Source organism: Vipera berus (genome assembly GCF_964194415.1).
Source record: "Vipera berus genome assembly, chromosome: 6".
NCBI lineage: Eukaryota > Metazoa > Chordata > Lepidosauria > Squamata > Viperidae > Vipera > Vipera berus.
In genome coordinates, this window is record NC_138208.1 from 66115272 (window position 1) to 66142376 (window position 27105).

Sequence of the window (27105 nt, forward strand, 5' to 3'; positions counted from 1 at the left end):
TAAAGGCAAAAGGTCTGTTCTGGACAATGGCAGCACAGGAAATAAATACACCTATAATAGCCAAACCCTCATTAATAACTTAACTTTTTAGTACTTATCTGGCCAGCACCTTACAAATATAGTAGTTGTGATGTGCACAGTATGCATAGATACAACTCTGGTATTGACCTGGGTAATTTGTTAGGAGTTACTTCCTTGCTTTTCTTTTCTTTTTGGCTAGGAACTACAAACTCTTGCTGAGAAGCCTCCTTGTACTCTTTCTCCACATTTGATTAGAAAGTGTATTATACTGTAAACCAAGCCCAAATTTCACAGAAAGCATGTATTGGTAGTGAAGTCATTTCTTTAATATGGCATATACAAAGCAAGTCTCCCAATTTCATGGCATAATTCAACATTGCCTCCCCCCAAAAAACCTTTGTTTAACCTGGTGAATGTCATTTGCAGTTCTTTCTGAGAATGAAAGTGGGACGCAATCTAAGGGAAGATTATGGTGGAAAGAGAAAAGTCATGATAGTAGGTTTCATCAGATTCAATTTCCCCCCCAGAAAAGTCTTTGCCTCCTGAACATTATAGCTTTGAACACTGAAAGAAGAAAGCCTTGGAAGAAATTGATACTGCTCAGAATTACACACTATGCAGCTGGTATCTGGACTGAAGAGAGTATGTGCTTGGCTTGCAAGCAGAATTCTTCATGCAGAAATAGTGGTATGTAACACAGTGTTACATGTACATGCATGTATGAAAAAAGACCATAAGCAGTATTCTTTTTTCACAGCAAATTGGATCCCCTATTGCTAGTGGAGAAAAAAAATACAGAAAAGCTAGCTAAGGATTGAAACAACTGCCCAATTTGACAATTTTACATAACTACCTGTAGGATTGGGAAAAACTGACAAATCCTACTACCCATTTTCAGCACAACCTTTAAGAGTCATCATCATTAGAGAAAGATACAAAACAATGAAGAACGCACCCAAGACTGCCTAGATCTCCCAAGAGAAATCCCAATTCATCTGGCAAATGCATTTGACAGCTCTGCAACCTCTTCCTACTGTTTGCTTTGCTTTAGTGTCCCCTATTGCAGCAATGATTAACCTAACCCAAAGGCGTCTGGAAAGAAGGCAGGAAGAAGGAAAGGGGGAGATTCTCTTCTCTGATCTTGTCTCCTTTGGATTCCCCTCTCTTCCCCAAGAAGTGCAATGCAGAGCAGATAGGCCCTCTTGTAACCACGGCACACCAATCCGCAGAATGGCTCATAAAGCGAACATTGCATCTTCAGCTTTGTCCTTCTTTTGCCGAGGACCGGACTTAGTAGACATGGAAGGAGCCCCTGTGGGGGCACTGGCAAGGGTAGGAAGTTGATCTGCCACCTTTGCACGCTCCTCAAGGAATCTGTCAAACTCTGGCAAGAAAGAATTAGGGAGAATTTTAAGAGAGGAAGAGGAAGAATTAAACCAGGCCTGGAAGGGCACTAGGAGGAATTATAGCTGAAACATCTATGAGGGCTTCTTGGTGCTCTCTGAACTTGGTTGTTTTCTTTCAGACATTTCATTACCCGTTTGGGTAATGAAAGGCCTGCAAGAAAACAACCAAGCTCAGAGAGGACCAAGGACGCCTCATTTCAAGTCTGAGTTACAACTATTCTCTTCTATTGGTGAAACACCTATCTGGAGTTGCACAGTTTATATCGCTGTGGTAATAATCAATCACAAAGAGTTGCTGAAAGAGCTAATGCATAGCTACAAGAACTAATAGATCTAACAGATCTTGGTAACCCTATTAGGGGGTTACAAAAATTATAGGTATGCTAAGAAATCATATGTGTGTGTTGTTTATATAGGATGGTTTGATTTTAGACTTTGTACACAAGGGGGTCAATAAATGAAGAACATTTCAGGCCTAATAGCTGGGGAATATTAGTCATAAGAACAGGATATATGATTGGGTATAACTTGCCTTCACTGGTGACACCCTTTGGATCCACTGTCTCGTTTCCCTGAGGAGGGAAAAAAAAGGCAATATGGAAATGAAATAAGTTAAATGGAAACTTACAGGGCTTACTTGGAACAGAATGTTCTATAAATACTAAGATCTGGTATATGTTCATCCAGAGTAGATAGTGTTTCAAGGAGCAGTTGAGTTTGGGACACAGATATCAAATTTCTGTTTTTAATGCTGATATGTCAATGACAGACAGATCTGGCCATAAAAAAGGAAGAGTAGACATTTCCTTTTCTGCCTCAGAAGAGACTCAAGGAGAGTAGTGCAAGAGAAGAAGTCTCAGTAGTTAATACTTATCATCTCTATAAGCTAGAGATAGAATCTAGGATTCCCCCCCCCCCCCCGATATACCATTTAGTTATTTATGTCCCTCTCCGAAAGACAGCTGGTAGGATGTTCCGGTAATTAGCTCCTTATACACAAGCATTTCATCTTCATTACATACCACTTCAGTGGAGATCCACTGTTCAATTTCTTCCATGAAAGCAGCCTGGGGTACAGGAATCTGACAAGGAAAGTGAGAAAAAGAAAAAGGCAGAATAGACCTTGCATACCCATGTTTGTGAAAAAAATATATCCTCAAACCTCAGGTTTAAAAAATCACAGTTCAAATCAGTGCAATTCCTGGAGCCCATTTTTGATTCAACATTTCTTAAATGAAGAAATGGTTAAAATTCTTTTGCACCCAGCTTGGGTCTTCTTACCTTGCAGGTACAGATGTTATGGATAACATCATAATGTATATGGAGAGACATAATTAATTAGAAGTCTTTGATATATGTTTTAATTTTATCAAGCAAAGCATAAAAAGCTTCTGTGTTTTAGTTTATTTTAGGTCATACCACTGTATTTAACAAGCTTAAAGAACATTTTTCAAAACAAAATCAGGTAATTTATGTCTAGCAAAAGTGCTTCTGCGGGCTTCTGCTTTACTCCCATCTTCTAATATAAAGGCCACTTTAAGCTCTCACTGTGCCACTCTGGTACAACAATCATACAGTTAAGATCCGACAAATAAGATTTCTCAAAGTTTCACTTCTTTCCTTTACACTTTTATCTTTTTTGGCTAATTATTACCTCTTACACTAATCTTCTTCATACAATTGTTTATGTGGGGAACAAATGGAGGAAAGAGTGATGTGTATGCTATTTGGAGTTTCTGAATGAAAGGTAGGATGTAAATCCAATAAAAAATTTAAATAAGATTCTCAGATTTTGCCCATTTCCTGTGTTTAGTAAAATATTTTTAACATATTCTTAAAATTTAAAAGAAATAGGGTTTCTTATATAAACACATTGGTGTATTCAGTCAGCCATTTTTACTTATCGCTGTTAAGCATGTAACCTGTGCCTGTAATACAAAGGGTTTTGCTTCCATTACAAACCAAAAATGAAAACTTGCCTGGGGAATTATATTGTAATTTCACAATATAATGATGAAACTCCACTTCTTACTTCCCCACATCTTCATTTTTAAGTTCATGTTCCTATCTTAGACCAAGTATGGTAAGCTTATCTTGATAGCCAGAATGTGCAAATGAAAGAATATGTATTTTTTTTGTAGCTTTTATTTTTCAAAAGCAAGCAGGTGTGGTCTCAATAGACAGATTCTTAAGTTAAGAAAGAAACGTTCAAAGTTAAAGCACAAATACCATTAAGGCAGAAAAAGTATTGAGCTTTTGTTTACAAAAACAAAGAGAACTGAACCAGAGGAATAGAAGCCAACTAGCCCAAGGGAAGAAATCATGCAATCAGTTCCATTAAAGCCACTCCCAGAGTCTGATCTATTTTTATCTCATTCTCTTCCCTCTGCCAAGATAAAGCTCTTTTTCCCCCTTCAAACTGGGTTGAAAATTTGGCAAAGAGAGGCATTATTAAGAAAAATGCAGTCATATTTTTTTTTATTCTCAGAAGAGCTTTCTGGAACAGATGGAAATGAGAGCTACAAAAGTAATCTAGAACAGTGTATGGGTTCAGCTTGGACAAAGCAGTACAATTCCAATCCTAGGTTGATGTTATTGATTAGTTCAATGGCATTTACAATCTTGGAATCTCAGGATCAAAATGATAGATAGCTGGATATTGATTCTAGTGTTTGTGCATATATTTCTCCTGAAAGTGGATGCTATAGAAAGTCAAAAGAAAAAGCAAAGCAGAACTTGCCATTAGATAACTGTATGTGCCCTATGTGAGAGTACAAATCCTTGCTTGATATGGAACCATAGGATATGGTCACTTCATAATCCTTTATCACTCTTCCTCCTCCCTATCCCCCACCCCTGAAATATGGAGAACATTTCTAGTCTCTTACGAAGATAGTCAGAAAGAAACAATGGATTTTTCGTACATAATCTCTGGATTGTAATGCAATGCAAGTGCATTCAGAGTTATACACATTGTTACAAAGATGGTGGGAATACATTAAAAAACTGTAAAAGATTCTATTTTGGCTATTGTAAAAACTTTTTCTCTACCCAGGTAGTATCTGGAATGTGGCATTTTGAAGAAAAGCTTTCTTAGCTTCAAACCTAATCATATCACTTTGTCTGCTGTTGTGCCCACACAGTGTTCAATCTGTGCCACAATATGCTTGATATTCTTTAAACGCTTCTTAAAATCTTCCCCAGCAGTGATACATTCTCACCATTCCTTGGCGCATCATCCAGTTTGTAATCGGGGCCTCATCAGTAGAAGCAACTGGCTCCAGCTAATTAAGAGAAAATTTGCTTTCAAAGAAGATAGAAAATGTGGGTGACGAGGAGAGCAGGGAGCAATGTTCTCAGTGGGGGAAACTATCTCCTCTTTATCTAAAAGATCATGGGGGACCTTCTCTTCTGCCTGTTATTCTTTTTAATAAAATTGAAGGAACGTATGGCCGAAGTCCATAAGAGAAGGTTGAATTATCCATAGAACAGAAAGAAACTGAATGGAGAAACAGTGCTTTTTGCTCTTAAGCACTGAGTTTAAAAAGGACCTATTTAGGAGTCTAAATCAGACTTCGAAAGAAGCTCGATTCAGATGAACTATATTTGAAACCTATGTTACTATAAAGTGGATTCAACACAAGAAGATGATATATTTAGAGAACTCATCTTTTTGACTGTATTTACCCCAGGATGAATGCATAGGACTAATTCTCTTTTGCAGTTTTTTAGTATTGTATTTTTGGAGCTTGATGACTGTTAATTGATTGAAGAATTTTGATGATGCATACAGCATTTTTAATTAGCATCTTTTCTTATGGCTGAGGTATAATAACTCCAATATACTGTATTGTAGAACAAAAGTATTATGAGGATTAAAATGTTATATAGGTAAATATATTCATATACAAATTCTACATGAAAACATAGAAACCTGTATTATCAAGGATAATTACTACAATCTCCCCAAATTTAGCATCCTTCAGTTATGTTGAATTACACTTCACATTGTCTCAGCAAAAATAACTGATCATGCTGGTTAGAGATCAGTGGTACATATGGGGAGGTACATGATGCCTTGAACAGTTATATAATTACGTAGTTATACATACAACTGTCTAACAGTTTGATAGATAGCTACTCACTGCTCCTGTATTCTGTTGTCTGGCATCCAAGGCTCCAGCTAGACCTTTTGTTGCTAAAGGATCTTCATACTTCACCCTGAAAGAGGAAATCAGGTTAGCCGACATGGGTTTGGGCATTTTATCCAAAGCACAGACATTGGGGGTGCTTTACACACAGACACACACACATCCCACATAGACATACCAATAGTCAGGCCCAATAGAAATGTAATATAAATTATATTAAATGTCTGATTTGTCATTTTCTTTTAAACTTTTTTACTCATTTAATGCATAACAGTTGAATGTTCTTAAGTAAACTACATTTTCTCTGAAGAAAAAACCCACTGTGATTGACTTATAAGACTTGACTTGTGGTAATCTATCTATCTATCATCTATCTATCTATCTATCTATCTATCTATCTATCTATCTATCTATCTATCTATCTATCTATCTATCCTGCCCATAATTTGGTAAACACTGGTACATACATGTACTCAGGTTGGCCGTAAAACCAAATTTTAAAAAAAGGTGAGAGAGAAAGGATTTAGAGAAAATTTTAATGTTAAAATGAATAAACTCCCCTTCAATTGTCTCTTTTTATAGGCTCATACAATATTAAAGAATTTTCTAGGAATATATGGTGACATCAGATATTAGATTTATGATACTGATTAGTTGTGGACATTTGAGGATGAAATAAAACAGCAAATTCAACTGCATCAGAGATTGGAAAAAGTAGCTACAAATAGTTCCATACACAGTTAGAATTCATATTTAGAAGTAAAATATCAATCAGGAAAACAACTATTTCATTATTGGTAATCAGTAGAACTCTCAGATGAATTATTTACAATGTATGTTCACAGTTTTGCTGGACATTCTCAGAATAGTTGCTAGCAAAGCTGTGAACTTGCAGGCTCTTCTGTGTATTTATGAGTGATTGAAAGACTATACCCAATCTCTGCCCAAGTTCCATGAAAAAACTGCTGACTCCTAGAGTTTGTAAATAATTGCTTAAATGTAAATATCAGTAGTTGTTGAAATACATTTGGATAGCATTAATAAGGTTGATAAGACACTGGCAGCATAGAAATGCTGGTGTCAATTTTCCTAAATTCTCAAGCATTCTTTGTAATATATCCTTTAACCACCCATCAATCTCAAGTTTGTACAATCCTTCATACTTTAAGAAATGACTTACTTTGTATTTTGAGAAGGCCATGTGAAAACTGTAGAAAAGTTCTTTCTCCACATTCCATCTCTGTACGTTTTCCACTGTAACTGTAGTACCAGAGTTATGAAATCTTATTCTCAGCTACTTAATCTCTTTTAAGAGGCATGTGAAAAATGTTTTGCCAGGCTGTAGCTATAGTTGGATGATGCTACTGGTGTGAATTATTTATTATTTTTAGTGGACTTAGAATGGCTGTAAATCATCTTAAGCACCAATGTGCAGGAATAAAGTGTGCAAAGGGTTAAGAAGATGCCACAAAGATTTTAAGTCTAAGTCTTTGATAGCTAGATCTTTCTCTATTGCATATTGATTTGCATGCATATATACTAGGTGAAGCAGTTGCAACTGTTTCATCCTAAAATTTAACATTCAATTATACTTTCACTGAACTTTACTGTATGTTTTCTCAATGATATAAAGAAAGTCAAGATTGCATACCTGCAGAATCTGTTTTGTTTTTGACTAGAATTAAAGAATTCTGAGTTTACACATCTATCACCAGAACTAAACGGAATGCCTAGTCATTCCACATAAAAATCCATTCAGTCAGCTTAAACTTTATTTTGGTATAATAGTTTACAACTAATATAGAACCAATTTGTTTGCTGCTAAACTGAGATTTAGAATAAGTAATTTTAGAAAAAAAATAATTTATTACAAGAGTACTGAAGTGGGTTGGCTGAGAATAGGTGAAAGGCTGTAAGTCACCCAATGATTCCGAGTTTTCTCAGCCCAACATCTTACAAACTAAACCTTAAAAACCCAGTTTGTTTGAGAATCTAACCTGATCCTCTAATCAAATCTATTTCCCATTTTGAGAAAAAAAAATATAGTTTTGCAGCCTGCATACACTAAGCAAATAAAACACTTTTGCACGCTATCTTTCAGTTTGATATTTTACAGAAGTTATTTTGATGTTGGTAGTTGGTGGGGAAGGTTAAAGGATTATAATAGCTATTAATCTGCTGTGCCCTGCCCCTAGCAATCTGTCTATCTGCTTGCTTTTTGCAAACATCATTTTAAGTATAGCTCTACAAGAAGAGGGAATAAGATACTTTCATTTAATAGTTTTTATAAGCACTCGATATAGAACTGCTCGTGCACATAGATCTACATTTAACTCTATTTTACTTTAATATATGAACCTAACACACATTACACGCTCTCTTTTACAGATAAAATTAGACTGGCATAACGTTTCCAGATTAATTAATGCATACCGGTAGTTATTGCAATGCCTTTTCAACTGAACATCATCTCATAGAAACTGTTTCATAGAGTTACACACTTTTTGACAAAAATAACTATTTTTTTGTTAATTACTCTAAAGTATAACCAGATCTGCCTTCTGTCTACATTCTACCTAAATAATTTCTTATACAGGGTCAGTGCAATCTTGGATGATGTTGCCCCAGAAATGAGCTCCCCCAAGCTCATATTTCTGTCCCACCCATAATTACTGGGACTTGTTCCTTCTTGCAGCCAGGGGGTTGGGCCACCTCTGCTCAAACTTTTCAAAGAAATGCTTGTCTGTGAAGGGCCCACTGTGCACAATAGCATCAAGGATGAAGCAGAGTGCCACCACCATACCAGTGATAAGGCAGAAAGGTAGGAATGGTTTAATGTGTTGCCAGAACTTCTGCATGATGCTTATGATGTTTGGAAAGACACCCAAGCCCAACTCCAACAAAGTTATCTTGATCTGACAGTCAAAGCATAAAAAAAAAGCACAAACGTATGTGGAAGTAGAGGCAGGCTGCAGAATAGATAATCCCAATCTGGTTTCCGAGCAAAAAAATTAAAATAGGAAGCAACCAGTCCAACTTGAGATAGCAGAATAAACCGAAGGTGTCTGTTTATCAGAAAGATTACATTTGCTTAATCATAAGAGGATCTAGTAGTGCTGGAGAAATATGCTGCCAATTCCTGTGCAATTATCCAGAGGGGGGAAAAGATCAGCCAGAGTGGATGTCAAGAGATTAGGTTTCAGCTGCTTCTAGCGCTGGTTCACTCTTTGCTTTCTTTCCAAATAGTTCCCAATTCTACTTCATATTATATTAGCAGCAAGCAGGCCGGGATTAGTCTTCCTGCCACCTGGTATATTCATGGGGCGTCTGTATTCTTCCTCTGGTATGGTTTCCCTTCATCTTTGAACCAGGCAGAATCTCTGAAAAGGCGCTCTCTGTGGCAAGCATTATAAGTTCTTCAGTGGCGGCAAGAGCTGAATCAGGGATGCCTAAAAGCATACTGGCACATAGCCTATTTTGCTAAGTGTTGGAGAGTGCATAAGTGCACATGCCCATAAAAACATCTGTTTCTATTAGCACCGATGTCACTCAAAAAGACTTGCTCTAATCTTATGCTATCAAGTCTGAAAAATGTGTCAGGGCATAGCTGTGTTTTTTGGGAACTACTGAGTTAGGCAGGACCCTGAAAATTAGCTATATATCACTGTAAGACTAAAGCCAGATGAACAGTACTTAGAATTTTGTATCATAGTTTTTTGGTATACAAAATGCCTCAGGTAGTTTTCATAGCCATTCTGCAGAGTGGACCAGTACTGCCATTATTCCTATTAAACAAATCTTGGAATAAAGCGAGGGAAGGTGCAATGTCTAAGAAAATTATGGCTATTTTAAAGCTATTCGGTGAATGCATGGTTTTGCATCAGGAATGTGTCAGTAGAGTGTGTCAAAATAGCCTGTCCTATTGCAGGAAATTTCTGTGGCTTTATACAGAGAAGAGCTGTGTCAACTTTTAAGATGTTTATTTACCAAACAACTAAGTAATTAAGAATATGTGAGAAAATTAAAATCAAAGAACTTTCTGACAAACAAGCAGTTTCCTCAGAAAAATGCTAACTCAGCCATACCCTGTGGAAACAGCTCATGTTTTTAGCTTGCATAACAGCCTGCAGACAATCTGCATTACGGCTACTAGATAAAAAGAGCCTTGGTGGAGCAGTGGGCTAATGCCTCCTTAAGTAACACCAGCTGCCTGCAATTAGTGCAGGTTCGAGTCCCACCAGGCTCAAGGTTGACTCAGCCTTCCATCCTTCCGAGGTAGGTAAAATGAGGACCCAGATTGTTGGGGGCAATTAAGCTGACTTTGTAATAATGCCGCTTGGGGTGTGTGTGAAAGCCCTAATAAGCAGGCATATACATAGAATGAAGGCTACTGCTAAGCTTGTAAGCCGCCCTGAGTCTTCGGAGAAGGGCGGGATATAAATGGAATTAAAATAAATAAAATAAATAAATAAAATAAACAAGGTGCAGATCCTCAACTGCCAACCACCTGTTAAGCAACTGTTTGAAATTACAATGGTGCTGAACGAAGGGAGCTACAAGTTTTACTTGAAGTTCTGACTGCTGTAACAACCCTGTGCTCACATGATCACAATTCAGGAACTTGACAATTTGCCAATCCTTACAACCGATCTCAGGGATGCCACAACTGCCCCCACCAGCCTATCTCCCCCACCCAATCCTGTCCTATTATGTCTCTCGGGCTTAATTTCCACTTGGCAGGGCCCTAGGGGCCTTGGCCTGTTCCCTGTCTCACTAAGTCCAACACCCTTGGGCCAGTTCTGATGGACTTTGCTCCACTTATCTTTTCCCAAGATTGCCTTTATGAAAGAGAATCAGTCCATGTGCTTTTCTATACAGAAACCACCAGGTGCCATCCTGGAAGCATGCACCATTTTGGAAGCAGTCACAATTCTCACAATCCAAGAATGACAGTCATTTCCAAAATGGCACCTGCCTCCAAGATGGCACTAAGCAGCTTCTATATAGGAAGGCTGTGTGGCACATCAGCTGATTTTCTTTTGGAAAGGAGATCTTCAAAGATCAGTAATCTAATAAGATGGAGGGTTTGTGTCACTGTAAGTTGGGGGTGGGGGCATGAAGGGAGGCTCAGCCAATCTCAATGTATATACATGGTTGTACTTTGACAATAAAGGTTCATTCATTCATTTTCCAACAGAGTGTCCAGCCGATGTGCCCCACAGGCTTTTACAGAGGCTGCCTCGCACCATTCTCGAAGTGGCTGCCATTCTCACAATCTCTCAGAAGGACATGATTTTCCAAATTGCATGAATTGGAAAATCACGCCTCTCTGAGAGATTGCACAAATGGTGCCCACTCCGGAACATACAAAGCTGTTTCTGCAGGAAGACTGCAATATCACATTAGCTGGGAGCTCTTTTGGAGGTCAGAAAAAGTCAGTGGAACAAAGCATGACGGGGACAGAAGGTCCAAGGGGCAGGAAGCTGTGCAAGGGGTGCCTTGAGGGTGTGAGAGGTCCTGAAAATCCAGCACAACCAGAGTGAGCCGGGGAAGTGCATAACAGTAACTAAGGCATTAGTCTTAATTGACTGTTACTTTGCTAAAACTGCACTTATTCATAATTCTGTTCTTCATTTGGTCCATGTTATTAACAACAAACCTTCCATTTTATTGCAGCTGCAATTCACAGAAACCTCTAGAGATTTAGGAAATGCCAAGGAGGACAGGGAGTGGAGGAGAGGAATGTGCTAATTACAGCTGAGGTTAGTCCTAGTTCTTCTGAGTAGAACAACAAACAGACTTTTGAAATTTCAACAATCTAACTCTGCAAACCACACTAGCATTATGGTTAAGGCATAATAAGACACAAAATATGTTTTGTTAGTATCACTGTATTAAAAATTTAAGGAGTCAATACCTAAAATTCAATAGTTTATTGTCAAAAAGGAAATCTAATTCCGAATGGTAATACTCATTCCCAGTGCTTTTTTTGTAAAAGAAAAAGGTGCCAGAACTCACACATGTCATACAACCCGCCTTGCCTACCCTACAAGGTTCCATCCAAAAAAGGTGCCGGAACTCCGTTCTGAGGGTTCTATGAGAAAAAAAGCCCTGCTCATTCCCAAACTGACACCAAAACTAGGAATTTCAACTTCACATACAACATGGAAAGACTGAAGCTATGTGAACCAAGTGACATCACTTTCAAAACTTATTCTTCGTAATAGTGGCAGCCTTGATTTCAGTCTCCTGGTTTGTCTATTTTTCTTTTCTACTTGCAGGACTTAAGAATTTTGGATTAACAACTTCCTTCTCTGCATGAAAATATATGGAAGGGCAGATAGTCGAAAGCTTTTGAAATTATGTCTATATTTAAAAAAATGTTTTGCATAGATTAAATCAAAATGACACCAGTAAAATCTGAATACAGACATACATTAATTTACCAAATTGGGCATTCAATCTCTTAGTTTGAAAAATTTGGTTTACAGTATTAATTTCTGCCCGTTTTAATATAGTGGGTATATTCACTTACTCTTTGCGTTGCTCAGCTAAGGAACTGCCACGGGTCAGTGCAAACATATCAAACTCTTCTTCCAGTTTGCTGGAATTATTGAGGGACTGCAAACCTGCACTGACACTGCTAGAACCAAGATCTATAAGGCAAAAAACAGAAAGGTATCTCTAGAATGTTAAAAATACATGATGATTTAATGAACCTATCAGTCTGAAAAAGAAGAATCAAGCTTTCTTGCATGGAGGGGGGCAAATTCTCCAGAAGAAGAAAGTATTAGAAAGATCTATGACTTCTACACAGCATGCATTTGGCCAAATATGGCGATCTGGTTTTCAGTAATTTCTCAATAAATCTGCCTATTAGTGATTGTGTTTGCCTGCATTCAAACAATGTTGTTTGTTGTTTTTAATTAGGAGGGAAATTGTATAAAAACTAGAGAGCCCTCGCCAAATGGTCAGAAGTTTGAATTGGAATGGGGAAAATAATTTTGCAGCCCTACAAACCCAACTAACATACTTACCAATTCCTGCAAGTTGAGATGAAAGTGTATTGGCAGTTTCAGGAACGTTTTGTGCTGGTGCGATACTAGGTCCCATGTCAAGCAGACTGTTTTCATTCTCTGTCTCATTTTGTTGCTTGGAAAAAAAGTAAAACAAAATGCATTTTGCTAATCTTGGATTGCTGTGAAGGATTATAGCATTTCTTTCAAAACATGCCTCCCAATTCACAGATCATGTGTTTGGATTTGTTGGGGAAATCCAACCAAGGATATGAAAGCCTGAGAAAAGGGTGATATGAATGAAAAGTTGCTACATTAAACAGTCAGTTAAATAGGGAAACAAGGAAACAAAGGAAGAAAAGGCCACATAGCCCTTCCCATGTTCAAAGGAATTCTCACACAAGCATTTCCTGGGGCATCTCAAGACTTCAATACGTATCAGACTTCATGCTTCCAATGTAGGTTCTACTGTGCAATCAGTAAAAATTTTGGGGCTCCCTGGAGTTGAAGTTTATGGAGTTATGAAAGTATATGACAAAAACGACAAGTCTAATAATGTACACAAATTAAGAAAAGCGTTTTTGGATTGAAATGAAAATATTATTCACCATCTCAAACTATTCCCTACATTGATTGGCTGTTGATGTCCCATTTCTATCTGGAAAAGTCAGAACTGAATCTAGGATCTTTGGCACAGAGTACACAAACTCTTACCCTGAATCACAACAATTGCCCTAGTTTAGGAGCAGTCCAAACAACCAGGTACACTAACGAACAATCCTCCTAGAATCTTTCTCTAAATCTAGTAAATGCAAAACTTGGTTAAATTTTAGGCATCATAAAGCGATATGTATCCTGAATCATAAACTGATGTGCATCCTGTATTGCAAACATGTTGGCACAACCAAACCAAGGTAAGTTCCCCAGCAAAATGCCACTAGAACTTTTAACAGCTTTATGTTGTTGTTTAGGTGGAAAAAGCCCAACTATAAATATCTGAAGCCAAGAAGGATTGTACAAAATAAGATCAAGTATGCTTTTGCAGCCACTATCTATTTTATCTTATTCTCTAGCAATATCAGTATGACCTCATGTGCATGCTTTGAAGGAGTACTTAGTGGTCAAAGAATTACATTAGGACAAGGAAATCCCAGGATCAAGTCCACCCACAGCTAAGGAAATTTACAGGTAATTTTAGGCCACATACTCTTTCAACCCAAGCTATCTGTCTGGGTTGCTTTGGAGGGTACAGATTGGTAAAGGCAATGTATGTTCTCCTGAGTTCTTGGCGAAAAGGTGGGTTGTAATTCAAACAAACTAAGTAAGTGATGAAATACCTTTGCAGACTGGCCAGATCGGAGCCGTTCAAACCTATGAGGATCAAGGAGATAGTTTCAATGGAAAACAGCAGGCTGCTTTATTTATAAAAGAGAAGGGAAAGAACAAGGGAAAGGGAAAGTTGATATCAGAAATACCGTTCATGGCGCAGGAAAATATTGTTGAGGTTGTCATTCACAATGAGCAGCTCCTCAGTTAGCTGTTCATTGAGGATGCGGGGAATCAGCTCCAATATACGCTGCTGCATTGCTTTACACGTCCGGTTGAGTTCCTAGACGCAGAAGGAAGGTACAAGTTATGAGAACAGAACCAAAGAAACTTAAGTTAAGAAGCAGCTGCTAATAACTAATCAGTTAAAAATCTAGGTTTACTCATCCAGGTCATGAATCCGAAAATTAGTTTTTGGGTTCAGGCTCAATGATTGCTAGGTTGAACTAAATGTCACTAAATAGTAGATGTCACATTTCAGCACTTCGTACCTGGAGCAGTTCAAGGTCAGAAGGTTCAGTCTGTCCTGGCACTAATTCTGTTAACATCTCAGACATTACTTTTACATTTCCATTCACCACTTCCAATTCACTGCGCAATTTTCCAATCTGAAAACAACAATAGAGACATTTTCTAAGCATTCCGTTACTGATATGTTGCCTTAATTTGTCAAACTAATAGTCATCCATCTAGTATAATCTGGTTGCTCTTGTCTATCAAGTTTTCTCTGTTCGTTAGGTGTGATAATTTACACATAAATAAGCTCAGTATTTTCCTGCTCCCTTCCTGGCTATTTCCAGGAATCTCCTCAAATTAATTTTAGATTCTGAGTTAACAACACCTATTCCTCTTTTACCTTGAATTCTTCAACTCTATGGTTAGACAGATGCAAATAGAGCTGAGTTTGTCCTACGTTAGAACAGATAACTGGAATTTTGTCTCCAGTGTTATGTCGTTACAGTCAATATGACCTAAAGTCTAACAGCTAAAAGTGAAAGCTAAGAGGCACCATTTCAAACTTTGCATATAAGTTATGAATAGATTACAAAGGGTGTGACATATGTACTAATGGAAGTGGTTTTATTAGTGAATTATACATGGGAGCCTGGCTATTCCCTTCTCCCCTGGCTTCTGCTCAGAAGTAATGTTTTTATACTGAACATCTGAAATAAAAAAAAAGATAATCTTCCCTGTATGACAAATGTAATAAGGATTGCTGACAATTTACCGTCATCCCAGGAAAGAGAGAAATCCTTATATCCTGTCTAAATCGTCTGTTTAATATTGTTACTCTTTCAGACAAACATGTCCTTTGACATTGGTCCATAAGATGCATGGATTCTTGTTTCAGAAAGTCAGAAAGTAAAAATGGGCGGCCTTCAACAAAAAACTCTTATATAGAGAGAAAGGAGAGGTTAGTGTTGCTCTTACCTGGTCTGGCGTAGGTGTGATAGAGGCATCAGCTGCAATCTCTGGAACTTGTGGTAAGGACACAGGGTGCAGGATTGAATCTATCGCTTGAGGAGAATCTGCTGATGAAGTAACTCCTGACTGGGAATCTGGTGGTGTGTATACAGTCTAAAGAGAAATCCATAAAGGAGAGGAAGAACAGTTCAATTATTTCTCCTTAAAAAATTCTGCCCTATATATTATATGCTGTTTTTCTTACCCACAACTATAGTGTTTTCTTTTTATCTAAGTAATGAGCTGGTCAAAATGTTTCCCATTCTCCTTAATGTTTCTTTATGGTTTCTAAAGCAGGCACTGCAGTCAGGTTCTTTTCATTTCTCTGCATGAGTAGCAACCAGCAGTAGGATGAAATATGTTACTTTTCAAAACAAAGCAGATTTTCAACTAGACTGTGTGCTTTGGGGGAAATGTCCAAAATAGTTTGTGTTCAAAACCCTCAACTATGTCTTTCAGTGATTATGAGGCCTGTTTCTAGAATTCTGTATGGTTCTTAGACTTTGATTATGATAGCAATAAATTACCCTAAATAAATAAATAAACCAAGTGATCTGCTTACTTTCACCACACTTGATATATCTTGCCATGCAGTTCATTTTTTTTCATAACATGTATCAGTTTGGAAAGGGGGGAAAATTGGAACAGATCAACAGCACTATTTCTAAATACCTTCAAGATACATTTCATATAATATTATTCATATAACATTTCATTCTAATATTTGTAATGCAAATGAAAAATTATTGTGCATCAAAACATTTACCCTCTGTGGTGTATGGATGGGTGATAGCATATCTAGATCTGTCATGGGAAACTCCAGGCCTTTTCTCCTCAGGTCCTCATAAACAGTTACAACCCCAGTCAGGTCCGGTGCACTACGAAAGGCATCAGCCCAGGACTAGATAGGCAGGAAAACAATTACATTTTTTTCATTTTTAAACTCCTGTGTGATTTTTTTTATAAGCAGGAACATTATGATTCTGTTAAGCATGCAAGAAAAGCAGATTGTGTTAAAAGCAAAGAGGAATTACCAGATTTGAACATTCCATAGTACCCTAGATATTTCAGCTTTTTAAAGGTTTTTGGCTGCATGGGCTGGTCAGAGTCTAAATGCTGGAATGATCTGATAAATACTAGATATATGGTAACACTAGCAGCATATAGCTGTTAGAAAACCTGATTTTGACTTTTTAAAAATGCTTGCCACCCATCTTATCACAATGTTAAGTTTCTAGCCCTTGTGACCATAAGCTTGTAACTGCTCCAGCTGAGATCTAAAAGAAACAGTAGGTTTTATGAGTTAAAAAAATAGCTTTTGCCTGTTGCCTGCGTTTTGCCTCTTTCCATGAACAGTAACATAATTATTTATACAAAATGAGGTCTTAAATTATTTATAATAATTATTTTATACAAGATAAGTTCTGATATTATGTAAACTGAATACATGTACAATGTACATAAATGTTTCAGATTTCAGTTATCCTCAGGAAATCAAGTATGGGTAGAAAGTTTACTTTTATTTAATAAGCATAGATTACATACTGCCATGAAAATAATCTGGGTTTGTGGTTTAGTCAAAGTAACTGTGGGTCTGTTATCATTCATGGAGACCCTCTGAAAAACAGAAAGATTGACAGGGATGCACTTACTTGGATGAGGGTCAGCACCTTATCATGTACAATAGCTGGAGGATTGTTTTTGGGAAGGATAGTTCGTACTAATACACCTTCTACAAAATCCTGGCTAGCAACAAGTATGTGAAAGCGATGACCACAGTTTTTGACACATGTCTCAAGGACCTGCAAAGTCAAAGAAGATACATTAGAAATTACTTTTGGTCTACTTGCTTTTTGCTTTTTCATTTCCTGATCACACTACAGCTAGTGTTTTAGAAATACCTACGTATCACCAATCCCAAGTGATTCAGTTCCTTGGTTGCAAAAACAAGATAAGTTCTGATATTATGTAAATTGGATTGAATTGGTGTCCACAGGCAAATAGAAAGGGATGGTTGTTTCACATTAGAGCAATAAAATTATTTTTCTACTGTCAAGTGTATTTGCACTCTTTCAATTAATTCAGACAATCTTCACAATATACTTTTTTTTAAAAAAAACTGTGCTTCCTCTTACTTATATGAAAACTTAGTATTCCAGGTTAGAGGTCACTCCTCTTTTCCATGTATATCCTTGAGATAAGACAATTACCACAACAGCTTTCTCCCTTGCTAGCACCTTCCTAATGGAGCAGAACTGCCTCTCACTCAGTTTGTCAATAAAGCTTAACTGGAAAGCTATCCCCACTGACAGATGGTAAGAAGCAAAGGTGAGAGAGAAAGTGAAGGGATAACTTTATGTATAGTGGAAGTAAGTCTACACACCCGTTAAAATACCAAATTTTTGAGATGTAAAAAAATTGAGATCGAACATAGAATAATAGAGTTGAAAGGGACCTTTTAGTTTTTAACCCCTTGCTGAGCAGGAGACCCTATACCATCTCAGACAGTGATGGAGCACCCACAACTTCTGAAGACAAGCTATTCCATTGGCTGATGGCTCTCACCATTAGGAATTTTCTCCTTAGTTCTAGGCTGCTTCTCTCTTTGGTTAGATTCCATCCATTGTTTCTTGTCTTGCCTTTTGGTACTTTGGAAAATAGTTTGATCCCCTCGTGTCTGTAGGAGCCCCTCAAATACTGGAAAATCACTTCAGAATTTTTTCCACTTTTAATATAACATATAAACTATACAATTCAATTGAAAAACTGAAATCTTTTATGCATAAACATAATAAAAAACTAGAATAACGTGGCTGCATAAGTATGCACACCCTCTTATAATCAGGGATGTGGCTGTGTTCAGAATTAATCAGCCACATTCACAATGATGGTACACACCTGCCATCAATTTAAATGACTCTGATCAAGTTCAGCTATTTTAGTAGGATTTTTCTGACATTTACTCAGTTGCCTTTTACAGCAAAAGCCTGCAAAGGGCTTAGAAAGAATCAAAGGGATCTTATTGTTGGAAGGTATCAGTCAGGAGAAAGGTACAAAAAAATTTCTAAGGCATTGGATATACCATGGAACACAGTGAAGACAGTTATCAATAAGTGGAGAAAATATGACAATGACATCTCCTATAGATATCCCTCCATAACTGAGGGGAAAAAAAACAAGACAAAAAGTGGTCCAAGAGGCTGCCAAGAGGCCTACAGTAACATTAAAGTAGCTGCAGGAATTTTGAGCAAGTGCTGATGGTGTGCTACATTTTACAACAATCTCCCAATTTATCATTTGTCTCGGCTCTGGGGTAGATTTATTTTATTTTATTTATTTTATTACATTTATATACCGCCCTTTCCCGAAGGACTCAGGGCGGTTTACAGGGTAATTAAAAACCAAAATACAAAAGTTAAAAACAAGTTTAAAAAAAAATAAATTTGTCCCTGTATAAGTAAAACCCCAGTTAAAATAAGATTAATCCTCAGCCTGGGCCCGAGAGCTCGAAGAGCCAGGTCTTCAGGTCCCGGCGGAATGAACGGAGGTCGGGGGCAGTCCTCAGCTCCACTGGCAGCTGGTTCCAAAGGGCAGGCGCCCCCACTGAGAAGGCCCTATCCCTGGGTGTCGTCCACCGGCAATCTCTTACCGGTGGCACCCTGAGAAGACCCTCCCTGTGGGAGCGCACTGGACGAAGGGAACTTGATGCCGGCAAAAGGGAGACTTGATGATGGCAAAAGGGAGACTTTTCTCACAAAGAAAAACATCCAAGCCCAGCTACATTTTGCAAAAACCTATAAGCAAGTCTGACAAAAGCATGTGGGAAAATGTGGTCTGATAAAACCAAGTTGAAGTTTTTGGCCATAATTTCAAAAAGCATGTTTGGCGCAAAAACAATACCGTGTCACCAAAAGTACATCATACCACAGTGAAGCATGGGTATGTCAGCATTATGCTTTGGGGCTGCTTTTCTTAGCTGGAACTAGGGCTTTAGTCAAGGTGGAGGGAATTATGAACAGTTCCAAACATCAGTCAATTTTGGCATAAAGCCTTTAGGCCTCTGCTAAAATGCTAAAGCTGAACAGGAATTTCACCTTTCATCACAAGGACCCAAAGCATACTTCCAATTCAACAAAAGAATGGTTTTACCAGAAGAAGATTAAAGTTTTGGAATAATCCAGCCACAGCCCGGATCTGAATCCAACTGAAAATCTGTGGTGTGACCTGAAAGGGGTGGTGGTGCACAGGAGATGCCCTTGCAATCTGACAGTTTGGAGTGCTTTTGCAAGGAAGAGTGGGCAAAGATTCCCAAGGCACAATGTGACATGCTGATAAGCAGCTCTTGCAAAAAACTGAACGCTGTCGTAAAATCAAAAGGTGCTTCAACGAAGTATTAGTTTAAGGGTGTGCATACTTATGTGCTACATTATTCTGGTTGCTTACTGTTATTTTCATCCTAAAAGATTTCGGTTTGTTTTTCAATTGAATTGTATAGCTTATACGTTATATTAAAAGTGGAAAAAATCTTTGAAGTTATTTATCTTGATGTGTTTTTTTTTTACATCTCAAAAACATGGCATTTTAACAGGATGTGTAGACCTTCTATTCTACCGTGACTGAAAAATCTGCATCATACTCACTGTCAAAGCCAGCATCACTTCGTGGAAATTCTTATTCCCGGCAATCCTTTTCTTTATGGCTCGAAAAGCATCTTTGGGCCTAACAATAGCAAATGTCAGATTATAAAAGCACTAACATTGAAAAAGAGACATATACTTACAATTTGCCAGACAATAAGGGTCAGAATCAGGTTTGTTCTTCAATTATACCCTGGAATCACCCAACCAAAGCAGAAAAAGAGCAACCTCCTCTTCACAATACAGTAAATGATTTTCTTTCTCTCCCAACACACAACATTTTTATTCACATAAATTAAAAGAACCAAGATTCCTAAACATAACGAAAATACCTGAAAATGAGGCACTAAGTTGGAAAGGAAGATAATTTAAATTATTTAAAGAATTAACAATTAACATTAACAGATCTAGAGAAAAATACATTAAGAGTCGTTTTAGTTTTTTCAGATGTCAGGAAAAGTGTGTAAGATTGATTTTACCCTTGTGCAAAGAATTACAACTATGATAATGGGATTTTTGGCATTGATAACAAAAAACAGTGTTTGAGCAGTATGCTCCTTTTTGAAAATTGTCAGAAGAAGTTTTATATCAATGCTCCCTGTTACAAGTATCACTTTTCCTGAGCTGGGTGTGTCTATAAGAAACTCGGGAAAATGTGTAGGCGAATGCAAAATCATCAGTGAACATATCCAGAAAATGACTGTTGATTCTCTGTTCAGCACTTATTTCCTTACCCTTCTTCTGTCTCATTAATGATGTCACAGATTTCCATGTTAAGAGCCCAATCTTCATTCTGTAAGGAGCCATCAGTAGCTTTCTCTGCGGAAATAGAAAAAATACAACCTCTATTATTCAATTTACTAGGCTTATATACAGCTTCAGCCACTGCTGACTCTGAGAGGTTTATACAATCAAATACACATAAACTTTGAAATAACCACTGCCAAAACACATAAACTTGATTTTAAAAAAGTAGTGTAAGATCATTACAACTGGTAACAACATTTACAGTGCACCGGGGAATAAATACAATTCAATTAAATGAATACATTCTCAAATGAATACATATCTACTCCTAAGATCGGCTGATAGAGCTAGATTTTGATAGGTTTCCTGAATCTTAGCAAGATTGGGGCCAGTCAGTGTTTAGGAAAAATATTATTTCAGAGAAGGGGAGGAGCAGTAGAGAAAGTATACTTTTTCAGTGTCTTCTGATGGCACTGCCTGAGAAGGAAACCACATGGATTCTACTCTTTCTGATGGTATTGAATGAACAAATACAACTGGGAGACAGTCCTTAAGACATATATCTGTTATACAGAATCATACAGAGCTTTAAGGGATGATGACCATCATCTCAAATTGCACACAAAAGCCAATTGGTAACCAGTGCAGTTCAGAATGTACAGATGCATCCATAACTATTTGAACTGCTCTATTCTGGACCAATTATAACTTCCTAATGGTCTTTAACAACAGCCCCCGTGTACATGGTGTTGCAACAGAGCAAATGAACCAAAGTGTGAATGGCCTTCTGTTCCGGGAAAGTTTGCAGTTGGTGCATTAATTGAAGTCATTTTCCTAGACCAGAATGGGCCAACATGCCATGGCCAATTCAATAATTCAATTTAATTATTTAAAATAATTAAAAAAATATTTTAATTTTTTGTCATTCGTGTTTCATTTTGTCCCAACTTTTGCATTCTTTCTTTAATGATTCTATTCCACCATTTCTTTGATATTGGTGTAACTCTTGTCCTGGGGCGAGTTGGCAGTGGTGAGTTGTCTATGGTGTGCTGTCCTAGACCCGCCTAGACCCAGCTTCAATTGCTCTTCAAATAGGAACTGTGAGTCATAAAGGACCCTTTCAGAATAAACCAGTTCAGTATAGTGAACCATGATCTTATCCACAATTAAAGATGGAACATCCCTTGTAAAAAATCTCTAGATGTAGGCCCCATTCTCCTTAGGACAGATAGCAGGGACCAAGCCAGTCAGTTACGGTGCCTAGTAATCTCTTTGTTTACTCCCATGATACAGACGGTGTTTTGCTACCAAGCCTTAGTCATGTGATAACTCTTTAAAAATGCTTTTAAATCCCAAATACTACAATAAAGTAATACTACGAAAAGCAAAACAAGAAAATGATCAGAAAAAGCTATACAATTATATATACAACAGAACACAAACTCTTAAACAATAATTAAACCTTGACCATACACTAATAGGGCAATGGTGTCCCTCCACCCCATTAGTCATGTGGCCGGTTGCTGAAAACCCTTTGATAGGTTTCTCCTTGTTTGCTTATCCAGGTTTTGGTTATAATAGTCTATTCAACAGCTACCGTCTCCACAGATGTGCAGTTTCAGGCAAACACTTGATTTCTGAGGTCTTATAGAGGCAGTAAGGAGATGGCAACATGCAGTTGTACTCTGCCGCTACTTCTGTAGCACCCCCTGAACTCAAATGAATATTTTCCTGAGCCTGCATGGCTAGCATCACATTGTAGAAAAAGACATGTACCAAGGTGGCTATGCTGAATCTAAACTGTCTTTGCCTATTTCAGAACAACATACTGCACAATGCTAATCTATGAAAGATTCTTCAGAGGAAAAAAATGTGCAACAGAGTATAATAACAGAGTATTATAATGTAGGCAGATCTTGTTCTCTCTACAATGTTGCTAATGCCAGGGTGATGACCAACAAGCTGTTAGTGCTAATGTTTAATCCTGCAATCAGTGGAGTCTCAATTGCTTTTGGCAAACAGTTTGATTTAAGTTCAGGGAAGAGTATTGCCAATGTAAAAAAAAACCCACCACTATCACCACCACCAAAAAGTGGATGTATAGACTTAAACTAATAGTAGCTGATAATAACAAGTAATTAGCTAATGGAAAAGAAAAGAACCAAAGGTACAAGTTATCTACAGTAATATAAACAAGCAACAAACAGGACAAATGAAAGAAAAAGAAATTTCACTCAGAAGAGCAGATTAAAAATGCCACCGATTTTTCCTGGATGAATTACTCTAATAAAGTAATAATAACAGTTTAGCACCAGTAATCTAGCAAACTGAAACCCTTAGAAGGTGCCTGGGCTTTTTGGGATTTCCAAGGTGTGGTTCAGTTTTTAAAACAATGAATACTATTAACTGAAAGCTGTGAAACTAATTATGTTAAAATATATTAGATATTATAAGAGTGAGTTCAGTCTTAAGAGATCTTTATCCTGCCTGCTTCTGAGCAAATCACTAACAGTCTGGTCCCAGGTGTCTTGAAGTCTAAAGACCCTGAAGCCTACTTTTTAACTGATTGGATAAGGTAGTAAAACAATACTTATAAGAAGCCAGTGGTAGAAATTATTAGGGTGTTGAAACTGAGTGTCACAAACATGCTGTTACAAAGCAGCTCTCTCCCTCTGTCATCATTCAGATGATTTATCAGATTTTAGGTGCCACATGATTTCACAATACATGTATTAGTGGAATTAGACAGAATTATTCTGTTGTGATTCCGTGCCAGCCTGTGATCCCGACAGCTGTATATTTTATAAAATATAAAAAACAGACAACTTACTTCACTTCCAGTACTTAGGAGAACACGTCTTATATTAAAAAAATTGTCTTTTCCACTGTTAACAATTAGTGTCCTTTCTGAAGAGAGAATTGTCACTATTGCTTCTGGAACTACTGCCACCAAAATGGGTTTTCCCAGTTACCCCCTACCTGTTACTAACTAAAGACACAAGTGCCAATAGTTGCTGAGTTCATATTTGGATACATTTTGAAAGCAACAATTTATAGAATCATAGGTTGGAAGGAACTCTGTGCCCAAGGCAGGAATCCTTATACCATCTCGTATAAATAGTTCTACAATATTTTCTTGAAAACCTCCACCCCCTATGTGGGTCTACGGAGCACCCATAACTCAGGAACCAAGCTTGTTTGCTCTTCAAATTTGTGAAACACAGAACATGAGCTATAACAAAGCATATTTGTCCATGGCAAAGTGATACTATATTAGTAACTTCTTCCATTTCCTTATGACTGCGCATTATGCTGCAAATGAAAACCACTGGCCTGATTCTATCTCATTGTACAGTTCTCATGTTTGGCTGTGCTGAACATCTCTTTAGATTGAGATCTCATAAAAAGAGCCTCATCCTATCAAATAAACACTTTTCCCCTCTCATATATCAATGAAATAGATTTTGAGTTATAATATTTCATGTTTTTGCATTTGAAGTGGGGAAAAACAAGAAAAATTATTTTATTTAAACAAAAGCTTTTATTAAGCTTTTCTAAACACAAGGTCCTCAATAGTGATGTGAATGATATAGATGCTAAATTCAGCTTTGGAAGCTATAATTAGAACCATCAACACCTCGGAAGTCTAACTCAGGCCACACAATTTCTATATGGAATAAACAAAGCAGTTTAAATCTCACCTGAAAACTACAAACAATTCTAGTTGAAAGACCACAAAATTAAATGTGCCAGCAAATTTAATATTCCAAACTAGTAATATATGTGAGTATTGCCTGAGTTCTTACAGGCAAACTCAGCAAGATATATCTTAGCCTGCTGCCAGGGTGTGGAGATTTGGCAATTAATGACACATCACTAATATGTTAAGAATTACTGGTTATGAAGGTTTTGGATTCCAAGGGCTCCAATATCATCAGAAACTATTATTTTTATCCACTAAAAACAGAAGAGGATTTATCAGTTAATACCATTAACATCTATTACAGTCTAAGCAAATTTCAACTGCTTCAAATTTCAATTTGCTTCAAATTTCAATTTGCTTCAAATTTCAATTTGCTTGTTTAAATTACATTTCAAACACATAAGTTGAATAAAATGAAGCAAAGCACAAAAATCAGTGGAACAGATTTTTTACCTTATTTGGTTTCAGTTGATTTTAATGTCTCTAATCTCTAAGTCTAGATTTTTTTCAGCATTGTGAACAGCATATACATGTGTGTGAATTTAGGCAAAGATCTTATTTAGGAGTTTAACTTCAGATTTAAATCAGAAATATATTTTAGTAAGTCACATGGGATTTTTATAAATGAAACAGATTGTGATGCCACAAGGAAAAGATATACCTGTAGAATAGTAAGATGACACTTGTGTGGTATGCTTTTTTCTTACAAAAATACATGTTTGCGTGGCTATATAATACATATAATACACATCGCTGGCAATGCGTTCTCTGACATAAGAACCCCAAGATCAATAAATGAATCTTTTTGGCATGCCTTAATTTTAAAATTACAGTACCTGTACCTACAGCACTTTTCTTCCAGATAAAGAAGGAAGGATTTAGGAAACAATGTCATTATTTTCTCACCCAATAGGCATTCTTGATTATAGGGTCCATTGCTGAAATCTGTCCTAAGATCCTTAACTTAGAACATATTCATTAAAAAAAGGAACAGCAACAGAGAACGTAACGTTTGAGAACTACAGTTCCCAGGACCCCCGTTTGCATGACGGAATGCTTCAACGTGCGAATCAGCAACAACAGTAAGGCCACAGGTTCCTCGTCAGTCACTTACTCAAACGATACAGATAGAATTTTTCCCCTCTCTCTTAGGAAACCAGGACCAGACTTTTTTTAGTGCTCCAAACAGCCAACCATTTTTCATTTTGTTCCCCACTCAATGCCATCCCCACGGGACAGACCGCACCTAGAAGAGATGGAATTCGTAGTCTACTAAGTACTTCACGTGGACGGTCTCTGGTTACTGGGACGACTAGAGCAGGGGTCTTCAAACTTGGCCCTTTTATGACTTGCGGACTTCAACTCCCAGAATTCCTCAGCCAGGCACGCTGGCTGAGGAATTCTGGGAGCTGAAGTCCACAAGTCATAAAAGGGCCAGGTTTGAAGACGCCTGGACTAGAGGAAGGAAGGATTTAAGCCTCTGCCCATTCTGTTTGCCAATTAGTGCTTTTGCGACAACCTCGAAATCAACTGAAGGGCAGCCTTCGAAGATCTTTTTAAAATTATTTCAACTGTTTGTAGACAGCCCACTCTAAAAGATCTACTACGCTACAGCGAACAGCCTTCCAGGGGGCGTGACGTTTACACCAGAGGCGCGTCCCCTTTAAATAAGCAAACTTTATCCCTTCCTCGAGACCCCCCTCTACTGTTACCGCGACAGGATTGGCCCACAAGGCCTACCCCAAGAACCCGCCTCTTCGATGACACCTCATTGATCGGCACGAAATGTCCGTCAGAAGAGTGTCCTATCCACATCGACCAGGAAAAAAAATATATATCTAAACCCCGCCTCCGTGGTTTGTAAGCTCCGCCCCTCCCGCGGTCAGACACTGACTTGAGGTAAAATCTGGAGTTTAAAACTACGGTCGCGCCAGCAGTCGAACTCGGGAGATACACGGGGGACAGAGGAAGCCCTAAACGCAAGAATCAGGCTGCAACTTACCAATACGCTGTCCGACCGGAGAGCTGAAAGGATTGCCGAGGAGAAACTCCATCACCACCTCCTAGACAACCGCCACGGCTTAGCAGGCATCAGCTGACGGGGGCCGCGAGCGGATCACGTGACCAGCCTGAGCTGCAGGAGGGCGTGCTTCGCTCTTTGCTCTTGCGACACTCCCCGCGGCCTAAGCGCCTCCTTGGCGAGCGGTGTTGTAACGCGGAAATCTGACAGACCGAGAGGTTGGGCGGAATGTAGGCCCAGCCGGCTTCTTAAGCATCTTCGCCGGCAATAAGATTTTCTAATTTCGGGGGAGGCATTTCCTGGCAAGGACGCTCGGGAGACTCTAGACTTTTACAAGGCTCTTGACTGTAGGTTTTGTTACCTGATGACGGCAAGCGGCGACGGTTGGATGATGCCATAATACAGGGGTCTTCAAACTTGGCCCTTTTATGACTTGTGGACTTCAACTCCCAGAATTCCTCAGCCAGCTTTGCTGGCTGAGGAATTCTGGGAGTTGAAGTCCACAAGTCATAAAAGGGCCAAGTTTGAAGACCCCTGCCATAATAGGTCGCAGCCATGGTAGCTTCCCCGGAGGGCCTGCTCGGGGAAAAAGCAGCTTGAACGAGACTCCATTT

The 27105-nt window shown here is 38.1% G+C and overlaps 1 protein-coding gene across 4 annotated transcripts; it reads right to left on the reverse strand.

Moving 5' to 3' along the window:
- Positions 1-325: 325 nt before the first annotated feature.
- Positions 326-26882, reverse strand: TOM1 (target of myb1 membrane trafficking protein). 4 transcript variants are annotated; one of them, XM_081332007.1, is made up of 16 exons: positions 26474-26882; positions 20756-20840; positions 20025-20103; positions 17037-17186; positions 16151-16285; positions 15352-15498; positions 14412-14528; positions 14070-14203; positions 13932-13965; positions 12616-12730; positions 12114-12234; positions 5573-5648; positions 4649-4711; positions 2450-2509; positions 1960-1999; positions 326-1405 (listed from the first exon to the last, which is right to left on the reverse strand). In XM_081332007.1, the coding sequence occupies exons 1-16, from the start codon at positions 26523-26525 to the stop codon at positions 1257-1259; spliced, it is 1557 nt and encodes a 518-aa protein (XP_081188133.1). In that variant the 5' UTR covers positions 26526-26882; the 3' UTR covers positions 326-1256. The 4 variants fall into 4 exon arrangements, with proteins under 4 accessions (XP_081188133.1, XP_081188135.1, XP_081188134.1 ...); XM_081332009.1 differs by lacking the exon at positions 26474-26882 and adding an exon at positions 25586-25717; XM_081332008.1 differs by lacking the exon at positions 4649-4711.
- Positions 26883-27105: the final 223 nt, after the last annotated feature.

Bases quoted from the DNA above. Each gene is read 5' to 3' on its own strand.
- TOM1 (XM_081332007.1), bottom strand. From the start codon at position 26,525: ATGGAGTTTCTCCTCGGCAATCCTTTCAGCTCTCCGGTCGGACAGCGT. The intron at 20,841-26,473 runs GTAAGTTGCAGC...CTATTTCCGCAG, and splicing joins TCCGGTCGGACAGCGTATTG to AGAAAGCTACTGATGGCTCC. The intron at 15,499-16,150 runs GTAAATGTTTTG...ATTTCTCTTTAG, and splicing joins CCATCCATACACCACAGAGG to ACTGTATACACACCACCAGA.